A 20,340-nucleotide genomic window follows, 5' to 3' on the forward strand; every position below is an offset into this window, starting at 1 on the left:
CATACCCAGTACCCCATGGCTGTGCCTTGCAGGGGACGATCAGTAGCAGTGGGGAATCTGTGTCATATTGGCTTACTCATTTGAAATGTCTTGAGCAGTAAAAGAATAGTGCCGTGTGTACCTACATTTTTGTGACCTTTGAGTTGGCCTAATAAAAATATTACCCTAATGTGGATTTTTAAAAAAATATAAAAATGACATTGTGATTGTTTTCCTGTTAACTATTGCTGTTTCTGTCTTCTTGTAGGTCACTTAGTTCATTCTTTGTTGCTTGTACCTATTATAAAGCATGTTACATGTTGAGGTCTTCTGATGATAAAAGAGATTATATTCTTTCAGTGCATGAAAGGGCACAAAGAAGAATAACTTCTGCATGTGGAAGCCTGTTCCTCTGTGTTGCATGCCGACAGCTTATTTTCTCTCATTTGCCATTCTCAAATTTAGATCTGCATTGCAGCATTAAATAAGCCACTTACTCTTTTTCATTGTCTTCAGCTATAGAAATGGGTAGTATGTTTCTGTAGATGTTTAAAGCTATTTTGACTATAAGATTTCATTTTGCAAATCCCAAGTAGTTAGTGAGCCATAGTAATAAGGGATGTAAAAACAGATAAAGTAGTTAGATACTCCTACAGTCCACAGTAAGGTCTTTTGTAGGCAATCTTACTGCTTATATGCCTACATGCATATGCCACACACACGTTTTTGTCATTTTGAGTTCGTTATCAAATTTACTCCACAAGCTCAGAGCACAGGATAATCTTATTAGCTGCCACAGCACTTACTGTACATTGCTGCTGCAACCTACCATTTAATAATGAATATAAGATGTGCCTACAACCACTAAAAAAACCCATGTATCAGTAGCCAAAGTTATCAGGGTTATCAGAATTTAAAGAGGGCTGTAGTGTTTGTGGGTGTTTTGTTTAACAAGTCACTATGGGACCCTATCCCACATCGGTTCCACTAGTAAGGTTTTCTTGGTTCTGCCTAAAGATTTGGGTATTTTAACTGTCTTGCACACCAAACTGTGTTTTTAATTCCAGAACTGGTGATTTAATTGACCTGTCTACAGCACTGGTGCTGTCGTGGTACCAGAGGGCAGTATCCAACGGGGCACTTACATCCCCACTGATTCTTTTGCACTCCACTATTTCTGCTTCATTGACTACGCTAAAGCCTTTGATTGTGTGGATCACAACAAACTGTGGCAAATTCTTAAAGTGATGGGAGTACCAGACCACCTTACCTGTCTTCTGAGAAACCTGTACGAGGGTCAAGAAGCAACAGTAAGAACCAGACATGGAACAACCGATTGGTTCAAAATTGGGAAAGGAGTACGACAAGGCTGCATATTGTCACCCTGCTTATTTAACTTATATGCAGAGTACATCATGAGAAATGCCGGGTTAGATGAATCAGAGGTCGGAATTAAGATTGCTGGGAGAATTATCAACAACCTCCGATATGCAGACGATACCACCCTAATGGCAGAAAGCGAAGAGGATCTCAAGAGCCTCTTGTTGAGGGTGAAAGAGGAGAGTGCAAAAGCTGGTTTGAAACTCAACATTAAAAAACCTCAGATCATGGCATCTGGCCCCATCACTTCCTGGCATATAGAAGGGGAAGAAATGGAAGCAGTGACAGATTTTACTTTCTTGGGCTCCAAGATCACCGCAGACGGTGACTGTAGCCATGAAATTAAAAGACGCTTCCTCCTTGGGAGGAGAGCTATGGCCAACCTAGACAGCATAGTCAGAAGCAGAGACATCACCTTGCCGACAAAGGTCCGTCTAATCAAAGCTATGGTTTTCCCAGTAGTAATGTATGGCTGTGAGAGCTGGACTATAAGGAAGGCTGAGCGCCGAAGAATTGATGCTTTCGAACTGTGGTGCTGGAGAAGACTCTTACAAGTCCCCTGGACTGCAAGGAGGTCAAATCAGTCCATCCTAAAGGAAATCAACCCTGACTGCCCCTTGGAAGGACAGATAATGAAGCTGAAGCTCCAATATTTTGGCCACCTAATGCGAAGAGAAAACTCCCTGGAAAAGACCCTGATGCTGGGAAAGACTGAAGGCAAAAGGAGAAGGGGGCGGCAGAGGATGAGATGGCTAGATAGCATCACGGATGCAATGAATATGAACTTGAGCACGCTCCGGGAGAGAGTGCAGGACAGGAAGGCCTGGCGTGCTATGGTCCATGGGGTCACGAAGAGTCGGACACGACTGAACAACAACAAATTCCACTGTGCCAGCAGCCTCCACTGCTTGCACAACAGTGATTTAGCACTTCAGAACAGGCACGCAGGCAGGCAGGCGGGAGGGCAGGCGGGGGGAGGGGGATGACTCAAAATAAGTGAAAATGCTCATTTCTGGAAAGGAGGCAGGTCAGCGGAGTTCATATAAAGGAATTCTGCCAACTTGCCCCCTTACAAGTTTCTGCTCGTTTCAGGACTTGCACCTGGCCAGAAGTGGGCGCAAGCCCTGAATTCACAGTTGAGCAAGTAGTGGGGGCTGCTTACACAACAGAATTGGCAGGGCTGGCCTCACACAGAAGTGGTGGTGGGCCTTGCGTGTGGATGGGCAGGATATGACACTGCCTAGAATAAGGTATTTGATATCAATACAACATTTCATTTAAATACATTTTAAAAAAAAGTTTAATTGAACTACCTTTGTAAAAGAGTATGCAAACTTAGGATTTCACAGCCTTTTCATTAGTGCTAAAAATGTTTAAAGCCTAAATCGTGCCCATTTCAACATGGTTATCTGAACAAAAAGATAGCTCCTGTCGATTTTGTTTCTTAGATTTAGTGGAGCTGTGAGCCTTGAAGTGCAATTTGTCCTACCAGTGTACTGGAAGAACTAGATCTTTAGCACCGTCTGGAAAATGTAAGGAGAAAATAGGCCCCCGTTGTTGCTTTTTAAAATCGGCAATAGGGGGATGATGAGGCTATCTATAATCAACATCTGCTAGTAAATGGCGGTTCTTATGGTTTAAGCAGATGCTTGTCTTTCCTGATGTACTGACTAGGGATGCTTCCCATTCGGAGGGCCTATAATCAAAAGGCACTGTGCAGCTATTCCGTCTTTTCCTCCTAAATTTTTCTGCTATGAAAAGAAGTCGTGGGAAAACACGGGTTACAAACTGAAGTCTCGATCCCCTGTAAAGCTCCGTGAATGAGGCAGGATGATTGCACAGTAAGGGCACAATCCTATGCATGTTTAGACAGAGAAAAGGCCTACAACTCCCAGCATGCCCCAGCCAGTATGGCTGGCTGGGGCATGCTGGGAAGTGTAGGCCATTTCTCTGTCTAAACATGCATAGGCTTGTGCCCTAAAAGCTGGTCTGGAAGCACGTAGACTAGGGATGGGAAGGCCCTGAAAGCCAGACTGGGAAAATTTGGGGGGACCCCCCCCCCGGAAGGGCAAGGAAAAGGCCCCTTGAAATACAATGGGTTTTCTTCCGGATTTTTCCAGTTTTTCTCCAGACCTTCACATCTCTAGATTAGATAAAAGCGAATTCCCCCCACCCACCCCACCCCCGACCAACAAGCTTAATTCCTAAGGTGAAAGGCGGCAGCACTCAAACTTACATTACTTGGAAGCGTAGTGCTGAACCTGGATGCTTTCCCAATTAAGTAATATGAGAGCCAGTGTAGTGTAGTGGTGAGAGTGACGGAGTGAGATCTGGGTTCTAGTCCCCACTCGGCCATGGAAGCTCACTGGGTGACTTTGGGCCAGTCACAGACTCTCAGCCCAACCTACCTCACGGGGTTGTTGTTGTGAGGATAAAACGGAGAGGCGGAGGATAACGCAAGAGGGGAAAAGGCGGGATATAAATGCAATAAATAAATAAATAAATATTATCAGCCATTTGGCGGCATGTGATGAGCTTTCATTGATCCTGGATTTATTTCATGATCTGAGTGATTATTCAAAGTTGTTTTTAGATATATGTGTCTCTGTGTATAGCGTCTCTGTGTTGTTTTTTTTAAAAAAATGTTTTTAAGTGTTGCATATTGCATTTTTAAAATGTGTTTAACCTTTGTAAACCGCCCGGAGAGCTTCGGCTATGGGGTGGTATAGAAATACAATTCGTTGTTGTTCATTCGTTCAGTCGCGACTTCACGGGCCAGCAATTCGCCTATCCCACCCCACCGGTGTGGTTCCTCAATGGGGAGGACAAAAGGCTCTCTTCGCATGCTCTGTGCTGCTCTCCTCTACTTTAAAACGCTTGCGCATATTCCAGAGGGGAGAGCGCGCGCCTAGCCCCTTCTGAGCTCCTTCACGAGAGCCGCCCTACAAAACAGGAGAAAAGCTCTCCCCCCCCCCCCCGGTCGAACCTGGGCCGAGGCTGGCCGAGAGCCGTGGGCAGCATCGTGACGCGAGAAAGGCGGCCCCGGCGGTCACCATGGTGACAAGCAATAACGGCTTTCCCTCGGCCGCCTCCCCCCCCCCCCCGATCGCTATACTCCGAGCCTCCCCCCCAACCCGTTCCCTTCCCTTACCCGCTGCTCGTCCAGCCCGGCTTTTCGTTCCGTTTGCCGGTTCTTTAGCAGCGCCCAATCGCGAAGCGTCTCCTCTCGCGAGAAGTGGCGGGGCGAGCTTCGCAAGGCGACCGGGCCCAAGGAGGTGGAAATGGAGGTAACTGGAGCCCCCCCCCCCCCCCCCCGTGGCATCCTCGCTCGCTCGCTCGCGCAACGGTTTGTGAGCTCTAGGCTGTCAGCGCGTCGGTCTTTCAACGGCGCTGCTGGCCGTTGGGACTGTGAGGCTCCCTCTGTGGCAAAGGTGTCCTTCCGCAGCGTGCTGGGGGGCGGGGCGGCGGCCTTCAAGGTGTTTTCCTCCCTTCGCAAAAGGCTGCCAGGGAGCTAGAATGGTGACCGGGAAGGCTCGGGCGCAAGCCCCCGCTCGACCGCGAAGCTCGCGGGCTAGTGACCTTGGGCCAGTCGCGCTCGCTCAGGCAAACGGTGGCCGCGAAGATCCTGCGGAAGGGGGAGGCAGGCATGCCGCTCTGACCTCCTCAGCACAGCAGTGGGATAAAAGGGGAATAAAACATACGCGGATGAGCTCAAAACGGCTTGTTGGGGGAGGGGAGTGTCGCCTCGTGAAGTGGCGTGTGTCATACAGCTGTTAAAGACCCGCGTGAGCCCGCAGACCGGGCTGCCCTGCAAGGTGACCCTGGCCAGACACGCTAAGGCGGAGCATCCCAATCTCTCTCCCTCTCCCTCTCCCTGGTGCTAAAATATAATAAGGGCACAATCCTATGCATGGCTAGGCAGAAAAAAGCCCTACAACTCCTAGCAGTCCTCCGCCAGTCACTGCCCAGAATGTTGGGAGCTGTATGGCTTTTGTTGTTGTTGTCTAACCATGCATAGGATTCTGCCCGAAGAGCAATAAAGCCCATGGCTGGCTGGGGAATGCTGGGAGTTGTAGAACTTTTTTTTCTATCTCAACATGCATAGGATTGCAGCCTTAATGTTTGATCTTCTGCTTCTGTACACCTGGCATGCAGAGGATTCTCCCCACGTGGGGAATAATTGTTACAGCTAGTTGAAAGTGTCCAGACTTGGCCTGCTTCTTCATACATTACAACATTCTTACTTGAAAGTAGAAGATCAATCAATGCAGTTATTACATGGAATGCTCTGCATGTGCCTTGCCATCAGTTCTTGTTGAAGCCCTGTGCGAGTAGAAATTTTTGTAAGGTTTGAAGTAGCCCTAACATTTTTCTGTTGCAGTTCGAGTTTCTTTTTTCTTTATTTTTTTAATATTTTATTTTTTATTGCCTACATTTTTGGTAGAAATACAAAAACTGAACATAACCAAGAAACAACAAATTGGGGTCATACAAAAGGTATACAATAAGGTAAGAAATAGTCTTAGGTGGTAGAGTGGGAAGATAATTAGGGACATAACATCATCCAGTCCGATAAAGCTCTTTAGTATCAGTAAGTCTTTGTCAAATCCAAATAAATCTTTCCAAAGTAGTCCATGAAGTGATTTCTCTATTTTGCATCGTAAACTCAATAAATATTTACCATATTTGTTGAAAGTCATCCATTTGTTCTGTGTTCCTTTCTGCTTTAACTCTTTTAGTCAGTTTTTTCTAACATCCAAATTCAGGCTCTCCATTGTACCAAAGTTATTTTTGCCTCCGTTTTCCAATGGGTTGCAATTTCCAATTTAGGAGCCATCCAAAAAAAAAAAAGTTAACATTTCCTTGAATTGAAGATTTTTGACCCTGCCAATGTACACATTTAGCAGCCCCAGTAGTGGGAACAGTGTAATCATCTGACCTGTTACCAATTCAGTGTCTTTAAACACCTCCAGCTGAAATGTATGTACCTTGGCACATGACCACCACATGTATAAGTAAGATCCTATCCATGAACATTCTGTCCAACATAAATGGGGACCATTTTTAAAGATCCTATTTGCTTTCTGAGGCGTGAGATACCACCTGCATAGTACCTTTAAACTATTTTCCATTATCTTAGATGAAACAGGTTTAAAGGGTGGTGTGATCCAAATAGCATTCCATTCTGCTTGTGTAAACTGTACCCCCAAATCATGTTCCCAAGTTATCTTGGCTCCTTCTGATTTCCCAAATTGTACTTCCACCAATATGTTGTACACTTTGGAGATCAAGCTCTTCATACCTTTTTCGCTATCAACAATCAGCATTTTCTTTTGTGTTAGAGGATGCACAATCTGAGCCTTAACCTGTGGATTAGATGTGAAGGGAATAATTTGATGAATTAACAACTAAGGGGCTGCCCTATCCTGTAGCTGAGCCTGAAGTTGAATCCCTAGCAGTTGGAGTTTCCAATATGTGTGTGAAATAGCTGAAAATGTGTGCATACTTGTATCTGGTAGTTCCCACTATTATTAATGTAAAACATTTCTTCAGTATCGCTGAAGGCAGCTAACAACAATAAACTGAAGTAATTATAAAACAAAAGTAAAACATTAAAAGCAGTAGAATAAACACCAAAAACAGCACAGTAAAATGTACAAACAACCATTAAAACAATGTAATTGGACAGCTTCTAGAAATTAAAAACAATTTAATTGAAAGAACAACCACTCCTAGCCTCAAAGCGTCCTTAAAAAGGAAGGTTTTAATGACCTGCTGCAAGGCCACATCTGCCCTATATACTTAGAATTAAGGAGTAGGGTTCCTTCAACAGCAGATGGCAGGCATAAACCCCCAGTAACTTTGGAGAGGGGGATTAAACTTTCATAGAATCATAGAATAGTAGGGTTGGAAGGGGCCCACAAGGCCATCGAGTCCAACCCCCTGCTCAATGCAGGAATCCAAGTCAGAGCATCCCTGACAAATGGCTGTCCAGCCTCGTCTTGAAGGCCTCCAGTGTAGGAGAGCCCACCACCTCCCCAGGTAATTGGTTCCATTGTCGTATTGCTCTGACACTCAGGAAGTTTTTCCTGATGTTCAGCCGGAATCTGGCTTCCTGTAACTTGAGCCCATTATTCCGTGTCCTGCGCTCTGGGATGATCAAGAAGAGATCCTGGCCTTCTCTGTGACAACCTTTCAAGTACTTGAAGAATGCTATCATATCTCCCCTCAGTCTTCTCTTCTCAAGGCTAAACATGCCCAGTTCTTGCAGTCTCTCTTCATAGGGCTTTGTTTCCAGTCCCTTAATCATCTTTGTTGCCCTCCTCTGAACCCTCTCCAGTTTGTCTGCATCCTTCTTCAAGTGTGGTGCCCAGAACTGGACACAGTACTCCAGATGAGGCCTAACCAGTGCTGAGTAGAGGGGAACTAGTACTTCCCGGGATTTGGAAGCGATGCTTCTATGAATGCAGCCCAAAATAGCATTTGCCTTTTTTGCAGCCACATCACATTGTTGCCTCATATTCAGCTTGTGATAGACAACAATTCCAAGATCCTTCTCGCTTGTAGTGTGGTTGAGCCACGTATCCCCCATCTTGTAACTGTGCATTTGGTTTCTTTTTCCTAGGTACAGAACCTGCCATTTATCCCTATTAAATGCCATTCTGTTGTTTTCTGCCCAGCGCTCCAGTCTATCCAGATCACTTTGAATTTTGTTTCTGTCTTCCAAAGTATTAGCTATCCCTCCCAATTTTGTGTCATCTGCAAATTTGATCAGCATTGCCTGCACCTCCCCCTCCAAGTCATTCATAAAAATGTTGAAGAGCACTGGGCCCAGGACTGAGCCCTGCGGTACCCCACTCGTTACCTCTCCCCACCTTGAGAAGGTCCCATTGATAAGCACTCTTTGAGTCCGATTCTGTAGCCAACTGTGGATCCACCAGATCGTTGTTTCATCTAGCCCACTTCGAGCTAGTTTGCTCATCAGGATATCATGGGGCACTTTGTTGAAAGCTTTGCTGAAGTCGAGGTATATGATGTCTACAGCATTCCCACGGTCTACAAGGGAGGTTACTTGATCAAAAAATGAGATCAGATTTGCCTGGCAGGACTTGTTTTTGACAAATCCATGTTGGCTTCGAGTAATCACGGCATTGTTGTCAAGGTGCTTCCAGATGGATTGCTTTATGATCTGCTCCAGAATTTTCCCAGGGATTGATGTCAGACTAACTGGTCTGTAGTTCCCAGGTTCCTCCTTTTTACCCTTTTTGAAGATAGGGACAACATTAGCCCTCCTCCAGTCATCTGGCACTTCCCCCGTCCTCCATGATTTCTCAAAGAGAATAGACAGCGGTTCTGAGAGTTCTTCTGCCAGTTCCTTTATGACTCTAGGATGCAGTTCATCTGGCCCTGGAGATTTGAACTCATTCAAAGTAATGAGGTGTTCCTTGACCATATGCCTGTCGATCTCAAGCTGCAGATCTCTCAAAGGAGCTTTCATCTCCTTTGAGAGCATTTTGAGAACAGAGTCTAAAAAGAAAAGCTTATTTTATAGTAGTACCACAATTATACCTTATTTTGGTACTGCTGTTGTGATTTGGTGACCATATGATACCTGTTATAAAATGTTTTTATTTTTGAGAGGAAGGTGACAAATTCTTGCAGTTCCAGGGTTCATAAGGTCAATTATACATTATATTAACTGAGAAGTTGGGGTTGTATGTATGCTTTATTCAAAACAAAAGGAAAAAGTGGGGGTGGGTTAGGTTACAATAGTCCAATAGTATCAGCTTGCCCTACTTGTAGTGCTAATATGTTGTTTTGATATCCTATAAACACTTACATAGTATTTCAAAGGCAGTGATTTGAGTTTTCCTCATTCCTAATAAATAAAATTTGCAGTTAGTTCACCAAATTCCTGCTTATTATTTTTTTAATGTGAGTTGCCTATCTGCCTTTACATCCCTCTCCTTCTTGTAAATCATATTTATATGCTTAGCTTTGTATTTCAGATGCCTTGTCCACAAAACTGATATTAAGCAAGAGACAGAGCTTGTCATGGGTTTGTCTGCATCCTCTCCATCAATCGCATTTCAGGCAAATGTATCGGAACAGCCTCAGACTGCACCTTCAGAATGTCCCATGCACCAGAAGAAAATGGACGGTAATTGCTCACTCAGCCAAACAACCTAAGCACCTAAGAAGTAGATCTATTTGTTTGTTTGTTTAATATAAAGGCTTATTTTAACACTAAGAATAATATTCCACATTTTCAATCAACATGGCAAGTATCCTACCATCCGCTGGTGAAAAGCCCAAGCCTTTGGTGGGGATTGTTCTCACTCTTGCTCTGCAAGTTGCGCCTTCTCCCCTGCTTGAACGTTAGGAAGAAGGCTGAGGGTTGTTTGGCTGCTGATATGCCTGGAGGCATAGCATGAGGTCTAACATCCACAACTGCCTTCAAGGTACACATTTAAAGTTAAAGGGTTTGCATTTTCTTTCTATCAAGGAACTTCTGAATTCAGGTTAAACAACTACCTGTTAGCCAATATTAGAACACTAGTTTCTGACTTCAGTGGTAACTGACAAGAAAAAGTCATTTTTTATGACTTACTGTTTCCCAGCTACAGAGGCGAAATGTAGAATAACCATTTTGAAAGATTAAAAGGTCATCTGAATCTGAAATATTCAGAAGGAATTGCTTCACTCTCTATAGTTTTGAGTTTAGTTTAGTCTTATAACTTGCCATTTGCCATGGGTAAGTAGCCGTTACCCTCTGGATGAGCACTTGAATGACAGATTACATTCATTTGAGTTATGTATTTAGCTGGGTATGTGTTGCCATGGGCTGCATGCATAGAGAAAAACACACGCGCACATACACAGTCATGAGAGAACACACATGAAGACCAACTTATGGCTCTCTTTCCTTTTACCTTTACAGCTCTTGGTACTGTCAGGAAGAAGGAAGTCAGAGGATGAAGCACATAGCTTGCCATCCACTGCTTCCCTTAGTGTCTTGAATCCAAGAGCATTTGTGGCAAAAAAAAATCAGTCCTTGTGCTTGCTTCATTGCTGCAGTGGAAACATTAGCATGCTGGTGGGGAGCAGTTGTTGCTGCTGCCTCCTGTCCTGTGATTCTTTAGCCTTCTGATTTCAGATTTCCTAACTAGAAATGCTTTATGGAAATGGAATTTGAGTTGCAGCCTTGATGCTGGAATGCTTATGCTGTATTATGATGCCATTCAGCCTCTTGCTGATTGGGACGGCTATGAAATGCAAAAATGTAGGTTGTAGTAGCAGTGTCAGTATGGCAGACCTCTACATCTTGAAACTGTAGGAGTTGCTAGCACCTCAGGTTAACTTTGCTCCGTTTCAAAAGTATTGTTGTTTAAGTCACTTGGGCTGGAGTTGTTTATAATCTCCATTTATGTTCTTGCATCTGGAGGGTTGTGTGTGTTTCACTTCAGACAGATTTGGAAAGGGAAATACCCTTGACAGATTTGTATTGAAGTAGCTCATTCCATCAGAGTTTGAGTTACTGCACGCTAGTTCAAATGCCAGGTTGTTTTTAATTTGTGCACTTGTGCTAGAATCTAGGTGAACTACCTCAAAAAGTGGCAGGAAATACACACTGCATTTCCATATATATTATAAAGGTTATCTTGCAAAATCCATTTCCGGTCACACTACTTCAGACTGTGTAAATAGCAGCAGAAGTAATGTTTGCATTAAGGGATTAATGTAAAATATAAAAGCTAGTTCAGTTGCCTTTAAATTAAAATTCTGCTGCACAGTATCACGATTGTTTTGTTTTAGGCTGCCCAGTGCACATGAAATCAAGTGACAATCTTGATAAGAACCAGAACTCTCCTGTTCCTGTACATCAAGAAAGAGCATATGAATATGTGGAGTGTCCTGTTAAGTCTCAAACACATGAGAAGATCGATCCAAGCAATATGGTAATTTCAAGGTTTTTTTGTAGTGTGATGCTATCAGATAAAAAAAAATGATATGTTGCTATTCTTACAAGACTCTATTTTGGTGTATTTCTGTTGCTGTTTTTAGATAAATTAAAGGCGTAATATTTCAATTGGTACACATGTTATAGCTGAACTGAGAATATTTTGAGCTATTTAGCCTGCAGTGAAGACAAACATTCCCAGAGAAAAGGCATTCATAGAATCATAGAATAGTAGGGTTGGAAGGGGCGTATAAGAGCATCAAGTCCAACCCCCTGCTCAATGCAGGAATCTAATTCACTCTTATATTGTTGTTGATTGTGGCATTATATTTGGCTGCCCTCAGAAATAGCCTCCAAAATATTACGTCTGCCATTTATGAAACTCTCAACACCTTTGAAACATATAGTGTCTTTCAGTTAGTTATCATTTATCATTTTTGCAAATAAGTTAGAACATTTTTGACAGTCATATATTCATGCCCGTATAATAATTTTGATGCCATTTGGATTGTAAATATAGTAACCTTGATTGGCCCCTGTGAAAGATGAAAAATCCAGTCTTTCAGATCCTGCCTCCCTTTGTTCTTCTTCCAGGATTATGTATTGAAATAAGTGCCTCTTATTTCCCTTTGACTCGCTTTGCTTTCCTACCAGGGACAGCTCTGTCAGTATCTTTATAAGATTGACTAATGTTATTTAGAACGTTCTTCATCTGGTTAGTTTGTTTATTTAGATTTAAGCTTAGTTCAGCTTCAAACAGATTCTGGAGAAATCCCATACGGCACATGAGTTTGTGATGTCACCTGATTTCAAAGCACTTCTTTTGGTTAATAAGTGGAGGGTGCTCTGTGACACAGAGTTGTCAGGTCCTTAGCTCAAACTGATTAACCACATATCCATGGATCCAGGTTATGTGTGACTTTTTGGCAGTTGAGGGAAAGAGAGAAACTGGCAATGCGATCCTGTGCCTGTTTACATGGAAGTAATTCTCATTGTGGCTGTTCACATGACACAACAGCCCACTATGGGTTAAATAACCCATGGTGAGGCTGTGGCGCGTGCAGGATACATGTGGCTGCTATTTTGAATATGCACCCCCCATTCAGGGGTTGTTGTATCATGCGAACCTGGTGAGCGAGGGTTATGTGAGGGTTAAAAGGCATAAAAAGTAGAAACAAAAGATTCTTTAGGCAAATACCTTTCTGCACTGCTTTTAAAAGAATAAGACATGAGCAGGGTCCCCAAAACATACATGGTTCTGAGAGACCTTTGTTTTCAAGCTATTGCTAAAGATTTCAGAATAGAGTCAGCCATATAGATGGGCTTTGGAAGCTTCAGGAGAACACTTTTCTAGTTGTACTAGAAAGAAAAGTGCACTAGGTAGGGTGAGAATTGAATGTGGAGTTGAATTCTTTTTAGACAAAAAGCTCTACTGATGATAAAGGGCCTCAACTCCCCTGATGTGAAGAGTCAATAAATAGCTGACATCCTCAAAAAGACTCTAAAAAGAAAACCTCATGAAAAGCCAATCATGAAAGGATAAAGCACGTATAAAATGCCCACAGAAGGTAACTTCTGTCCTATAACAAGACTGAAATTTCAAGGAGTGTATGGAAATTCCAAGATATTAAGATAGTCAGAATCTGCAACTTGTTCCCTTTGTGTGTTGCAAGATTCAGATACAGGAAAATTAACATACACATACCTTTGTTGGGCGGTTTTGGTCTTAGAAACAAGAAGTTAGTCCTTTTAAGTTGACCAGTCTTTAGAAATTGGATCTATATGTCTATTTCCACCACATTTTCTTCTTAGGCCAAGTCATTATGTTAGGTTTTTTTCTTTCCTATATGCCTGTATTTCATAATGTATGTTATTTGTGTCTTAATTCTGTTTTTGTTTTGCTTCCTCCTCCCTGCCCAAGTTGTTCAAAGCCCTTGCCAAATGCTTAAAACATTCTCCTCCTGATAATATAATACAGAGAAATACAGTCATTTGGTAAGCCACCTTAGTTTTTTAAAAGGATTTACTTAGTATGAAGTCAGGTGGTCTTTGATCCTCTGAAGCCCGTATCTACTGAAGTGTAAAGAAAGGAAGGTTGATGTGGCAGCTACATAAGTTAGGCACCAGGAAGAAAAGTTGTTTGGTCTTGTCTCACTCATGTGTGTGAAGTAAAACTTGAGTGGAACAGCAAGTGACAAACATGCTGGGTCATTGAGCGTACTCTTTCTCTGGACAAAACACCGTACTCAGAAACCTTGGAATGAATTAAATGTGTTCTTGTTAAAATATGTATTGAATAGAGTGAGTATGGAAGATGCCTGTAGTAAGGAAATTTGATAATCAGAGATACTGTTCTTTGCTGCAGAATATTCACTACTCTATTTTGCTCTTCTATTTAGATGCCACCTCCTAATCAGCTACCATCTCCTGATCAACCATTTCCGTTGTCAACAGTGAGAGAAGAGTCTACTATTCCTAGAGCTTCTTCTGAACAAAAATGGGTTTATCCTTCAGAACAGATGTTTTGGAATGCAATGCTTAGGAAAGGGTAAATGAATTACAAATGCAGTTCTGTATCGGTTTGCGGAGTAGCTTAGTGGTCCTGAAAGAATCGAAGAATACCTTGAAGCATGAGCAGGGTGCTTTCACATCCTTTCAGTCTAAATGCAACCTGCCCCAACCCATCTGGCATTAGGGGTGAATTTACAAGAACTCAAGTATGTGCAACTGCGCTTAGGTTCATCATTCATTGCCCTTGCTTTCCTCCCCTTACTGTTCTATTACACTTTCCTCTTTTCTCACCTTCACTCTTGCCCCTACCACTCAGCATCAAAATCTAACATTTAAACTTCTTAAGGAAGGAGAAAGTATTGTGTTAGAGGTAATATGAAAGGTAATATATGATGAATATGTGTGTATGAACAAAGTCTATCCAAGGTTACTAAGACTGTAATCCTGTACACATGTACCTATGAGTAAGCCCCACTGGATACAGTAGTACTTACTACTTAGTAAACATGCATAGAATTGTGGCCGTGGATTAAGCAAGGGTTAAACATCCCTTTCTTAGGGCCACAGTCCCTGGATGATATGACAAGCCATGGCTTGAATATTCAAAATGGCTTCCCACACTGCAGCTCACTGTGGCTTAAATAAACTATGGTGGGCTGTTTGAAGGTGTGAACCAGCCCACTGGCTTGAATCCAGGCTTAGTCATGCTTAGAGTACACCCATTTAAATCAGTGGGGCATAAGTTTGTCATGACTAACTTGTTCCATTGTTTTCAGTGGTCCTACTTGAAGAACGACTAAGGGTGCAATCCTGCAGATGCTGGCTGGGGAATGCTGGAAGTTGTAGGACTTTTTTCTGTCTAAATATGCATAGGATTGTGCCCGAAGTCTAGATCCAGCCCATAATTCTGCTAAAGGGCCAAAAGACCTACAAAGGCTTACCTGCCAGTTTCTTGCTGTTATGGTAACATATTCCTAAACCTAACACTATTGGCATATTTGAACTTAGTGCCTGCTTGGTGTACCATGTCTTATTGTGATTTCTTTGTTCAGTAGAAGACGGGCAGGCAGATGATGAACTTGATTTCAGCCTATAAGATTCCTTTAGCACATTTTTTTGCCTAACTAAAACCAAAGACTTGGAACTATACAAAACAGTTTACCTCTGACAGGAATATAGGAAGCTGACAGGAACATAGGAAGCTGTCTTATAGTGAATCATACCATTGGTGCATCTAGCTCAGCATTGTCAACACTGACTGGCAGCGGTTCTCCAGGGTTTACAGGCAGGGTTCTTTCCTAGAAGGAACCTGGAAATGCCAAGGCTTGAACCTGGTTTCTTCTGCAAAGCAGGTGCTCTACCACTGCGCTACTGTCCCTCCCTAACTTCTTCAATATTGCTTTCTTTAGATGGAGGTGGAAAGATGATGACCTAAAACCTGAAGATATGACTAATATAATCAAGATTCATAATCAGAATAATGAGCAGGCTTGGAAGGAAATTTTAAAATGGGAAGCACTTCATGCTAGGCAAGTACTTCTACAATCTTATCGAAACTTGCTGTAATGGAGTAATATGCAAATGCATTTGGGTCTTATAACGCCTTCTAGATTTATGTGTATATTTATTTTGAATGAACAATGGAAATGAGAAGTTGGTGCAGATATTCACTAGAGAATTTCACTAACATCATCGAACCCTTTCCCAGTTACTGAACTTTGTCACTGCCCTTTCTAGCTTCAGAACCGATTTTGGCTTCTAAGAACTATCTTGAGACTATTGCAGGAGGCTCTGAGGTTCTTTAAGATCTGTAGATCTAAGGGCTGAACTAGATAAGATGTTAATTGTGTGGATGCAGTTAATTTGCCCATTTTTGTTATGTAAATCGCCTCAGGATGATGGGGAAGGGGGAATTTCTCTCTCCATGCCATGGCCCTGACAAACTTTGCCTCTCCAAAGCTGCCATTTGCATTTCAAGAGAAGTCTCCAGCTTCTGGAGAGATTATTTTTATCCGGACTTCTGGCACGGGGAGAGTGAATTAAAATTCCCTCTCCTCACCTCCCTGAAGTCCCAAGGCTGCTCAAGCTTCCCCACAGTTCCTGTTAATATAAGAAAAAGTGGGCACCTTGAATGCATTCAAACAATTAATGTCTTGCCTAGTTTGGCCATAAGGCCTAGTTTTCCTTCAGGTGGTAAATCTGTATTTGGGATGTACCACTTCAGATTGCAGGTATGGGCTCATATGAAGGAGCATTCAGTCATACCCCAAAATCTTTTGCACATTAAAAACATTGATTCCCAAGGAGGAAGGGTTCTAGCCTGCCTGCTCCTTGAGAATTTTCTACATGAAGGAAATTTTTAAAGGGAGGAACATTTTAATCGTTCGAGCAACCGCCTGACAAAATACACTGTTATGTCTTACCAGCTCTTTACCTTTGCAACACCCAGAAGGCCCTCATTCATCAGGCTTAGTTTTATGCAAGGCCTCCTTCTCAGATATGTTCATGTTTGTATTCCTTTAGCATTGCTCTGATAATATATAAAAAATCCTGTATATAGATTCGGTTCTTCATTGCTCCAGCATTGCATTCTAATGTAACAACAGCAGCAGTGAAAAGGGAGCATAAGCAGATTAGAATTATCTTGATTCTCAATGGCTCCAATTAAGGCAGAAGTTGGCAATGTCCTTGAATATCATTCATTCCAAAGCAGGAAAATCTGTGAGGACACTGTTGTGGGTGGGGATGGAGGAGGATCTGCCTTTTGATACTGGAACTGATCTCCATTTCATTTCATTTCATATATTATATTACTATACTTCCCCATAGCCAAAGCTCTCTAGGCGGTTCATTCCTGGGCCACCAGCCAAAGCTGGTAGAAGGCACTCTGTGCCACTGAGGCTACTTAAGCCTCAAGTGACGAAGATGGCTCCAGGAGGACCCCCACGCTACAAACTTGCTTCTTTAGGGGGAGTGCAACCCCATCCAGAACAGGCTGAGCACCCTGCATCTCGTCAGGAGAGCCACCCATTAACATAATCTTCGTCTTGTCTGGATTGAGTTTCAGATTATTAGCCCTCATCCAGTCCATTGTCACAGCCAGGCACTGATTTAGCCACATCCACACCCTCACCTGAAGAAGATGAAAAGGAGAAATAGAGTTGAGTGTCATCAGCATACTGATGACAACACGCTCCAAAACTCCGGATGACTGCACTCAACAGTTTCATGTCGATGTTGAATAACATGGGGGACAAAACCGACCCCTGAGGAAGCCTGTATTTGTGAATCCACGGAGCTGAGCAATATCCCCCAAGTACCACCTTCTGGAGCCAACTAGGAGCGAAACCACTGCAATGCAGTGCCTCCCACTCCTGACTCAGACAATTGTCCCAGAAGGATACCACAGTCAATGGTATCGAAAGCCGCCGAGAGATCAAGGAGAAGCAGCAATGTCACACTCCCCCTGTCTCTCTCCCAACATAGCTCATCATACAGGGTGACCAAGGCTGTTTCTATGCCAAAACCCCAACTGAAATGGATCTAGATAATCAGTGTCATCCACAAGTGTCTGGAGCCAATTGGCAGCCACCCACTCAAGAACCTTGCCCAGGGAAGGAACATTTGCCACTGGCCTAAAATTATTAAGATTTTCCAGGTCCAGGGAGGGTTTCCTTAGGAGTGGTCTCAACACTGCCTCTTTGAGGCAGCCTGGGACCACTCCCGCTCTCAGGGGGGCATTTATCACCTCCCTGGCCTAGCCAGCTGTTCCTTCCCTGCCAGTTTTAATAAGCCGGCGGGGCAGGGGCGGGGCAAGGGTCCAATACAGAAGTGGTTGCATGAACCATCCCATTGAAAGGGATCTCGCATCTCTGAACACATTCTCTCCTATGCAGCTGCCATAATGTGGCTGGATGAATTCTGAATTTAGACCCTTTGATCATTTTTCAAGTGGCTTAGAAATGGTTGTTCTTAATTATTTTTTCTTTAGTTGGAACAATAATATAGCTACACAGGATTAATACCTTAAAATGGACAGGAGGATGCTGTTGCACTCATGTCCTGCTTTGTGTGTTTCCTGTTGACTGCTGGTCAGCCACTGTGTGAACAGAATGCTGGATTAGGTGGATCCTTGGTCTGATCCAGCAGGGCTCTTCTTCTTATGGACATGTTTTATTGATACTTCTAAAGTATTTTTTTTTTTTTTTAGTAAGAAACAATATTTTGTTCTAACAACTATATTGGGTGCGTAACATTAACTGTTTAATAGTTCCATTTTACGGTTGTGAAACAGATCAAGGAGCTGTGTGGTGATCTGAACACATGTCTTGGTCAAATTTTTTTAGTTCTTACTACACTGGTTTTGCCTAGATTGCTGATCGCGTGTTTCTGACATTGCTTTTTAGAGAGTGCCCATGTGGACCAACACTTGTTCGATTTGGAGGTAAAGCTAAGGAGTACTCACCAAGAGCTAGAATGCGATCCTGGATGGGGTATGTTGTGGACAATAGATGAGTTTCTATTTACAAACAGAGAATTCTGTTATATTTTGTGTTCAACAGAATGCTACTAGCACAAGGAAGGATTCTGCTGGGTACCTTAACTGTAATGTTTGAAACCTAGGCTTCTATAATAATTCTATAAATTTGGACTACTTATTTGAGTTTAACATCTTTTGACTTCTATTTCTTTCCAGCTATGAACTGCCTTTTGATAGACATGATTGGGTTGTTGACCGCTGTGGAACAGAAGTTCGATATGTCATTGATTATTATGATGGAGGAGAAGTAGATAAGAACTATCAATTTACCATTTTGGATGTTCGTCCTGCTTTTGATTCACTTTCTGCTGTGTGGGATAGGATGAAGGTGGCTTGGTGGCGCTGGACTTCATAACTAAATTTGCACAGAATGATCAGAACGGTATTATTTCAAGTGGTGTTGCACTGACTTTGTACTTTATTAAAGTTTTATGGTGACAGTACTTCTATTTAATTGCATTCTGCTTGCCACTGGGAAAAGCTACATTTCTTTAAACAGGACTTTAATTGAAGAATATAATGTGTGTATTCTCCATCTGTGTTAACCTTTTGGTCATGTTCTAACAAATTTGGAAAATGTTATGGAAACCTTAGGCTCAATAAGGATATAGAAGGCACTCAACTAATGAATCAGTCATAACTGCTGTGGAATGGGAATAGCTGTTATCGGATATCATGTATCTACTAGAACAGCAATTGTGCCTTTAATGTAGGGTTTCTATTCTACATTACAATAATGTATCCGAAAAGGAAGCATGTATCTGTTTTGAAGTTATACTTTTTGTTATCAATAACAGGAAATAAAAATGACACTTAAATGTCATTTAAAATCTACACTGTGAAATGCTTTTTGAGTGGCTTATATACTAAAGTCTCCATTTATTTTATCCAATGCTGAGTGTACTTTCATAAAGTAACCACGAGTTACACACAAATGCATGTGTTGTGTAATAGACCTTTAAAAACAATAAATTATCTGATGATAGTTTTCACATCCTGCTTTTTGCCATAGAATTGAAATTAAAGTGGAGTTCGGATAATTAAGTTGCTCATTAATATTTGGTAATGCCTGTTAATTTTGAAAAAGGTGCTCCTTAAATATAGACTACTAAAAGCAAAAAGTGATGGTAGTAAATCCATGGTTAAGAGTTTCACTTCAGCTGGTTCTGTATGGTTTAGGACTTTTGACATGCTGACAGATATTGACCAAGGGAAGATGAACTGTGTTGAAAGTCTATTCTTCCTGTCCATTCACGATTAAGGGATCCCTAACCAAAATTTTAATGCTATTTTCTTTGCAAGTTCTTCTGAAAACAACCATTCAGCTCTTGAACTAAGCACTTAAGTTGGAGTGTGGTACTTGCCTTTTAAGAACAAAGATGTCTTAATATATATCATTAGTGAAGATACTTAACGTATGTGATACAAAAATGTGTTTTTTTCCAATTGGATTTTCATAGAAGCTGCTTTGAAAATATTGTTTTATAGGCAAAACATTTTTGTTTAAGTTTTGAAGATTATTGTAGACAAAAATATATATTTTCCAGTGCTGCCAAACTTTGCCACTCCAACTCAAACTTACATGTAAATCATCCTTTCAGTTTTTGCTTGTGTGGATCAACAGCTGCTCCCAGGTGAACACCTGAGTGGTAAACTGCACCTGCCTACCTGTACTACCTGCCTATTTACATTGCTCAAGAAGTGCCACTATGCTGAGTACCTGTACAGTTGGATTGGTAGCTGGTATCCACCCGTGATGGTGTTTGCATCTAGGAAACCACAGTACAATGCTATGATGACTGCACAGTCACTCTGTCCTCACCTCCACCCCTGTGCTGGCTTTAAAAGGACAGTATGTACAAGCAGCAAGCAAGGTGGGTGAAGAGGGCAGTGGATGAGTCTCTCAAATAATTGTTTATAAGGGTATTTATACATGAGCCACTGCCTCTGCTTACATCCCTGGTGGGAA

At 42.3% G+C, this 20,340-nt stretch overlaps 1 protein-coding gene across 4 annotated transcripts; it reads left to right on the plus strand.

Annotated features, from left to right (window-relative positions):
* Nucleotides 1-4,589: 4,589 nt before the first annotated feature.
* Nucleotides 4,590-19,205, plus strand: HCCS (holocytochrome c synthase). Of its 4 annotated transcripts, none has more exons than XM_084851837.1 (7): nt 4,590-4,646; nt 9,356-9,520; nt 11,176-11,318; nt 13,720-13,868; nt 15,241-15,360; nt 18,238-18,324; nt 18,528-19,205. In XM_084851837.1, the coding sequence occupies exons 2-7, from the start codon at nt 9,415-9,417 to the stop codon at nt 18,724-18,726; spliced, it is 804 nt and encodes a 267-aa protein (XP_084707963.1). In that variant the 5' UTR covers nt 4,590-4,646; nt 9,356-9,414; the 3' UTR covers nt 18,727-19,205. The 4 variants fall into 4 exon arrangements, with proteins under 4 accessions (XP_084707963.1, XP_084707965.1, XP_084707962.1 ...); XM_084851839.1 differs by having other exon boundaries at nt 9,369-9,821; XM_084851836.1 differs by having other exon boundaries at nt 9,369-9,520.
* Nucleotides 19,206-20,340: the final 1,135 nt, after the last annotated feature.

Source organism: Heloderma suspectum, chromosome 4, assembly GCF_057233095.1.
Source record: "Heloderma suspectum isolate Gila_16-S chromosome 4, 16-S_ref, whole genome shotgun sequence".
In the NCBI taxonomy this organism is placed as follows: domain Eukaryota; kingdom Metazoa; phylum Chordata; class Lepidosauria; order Squamata; family Helodermatidae; genus Heloderma; species Heloderma suspectum.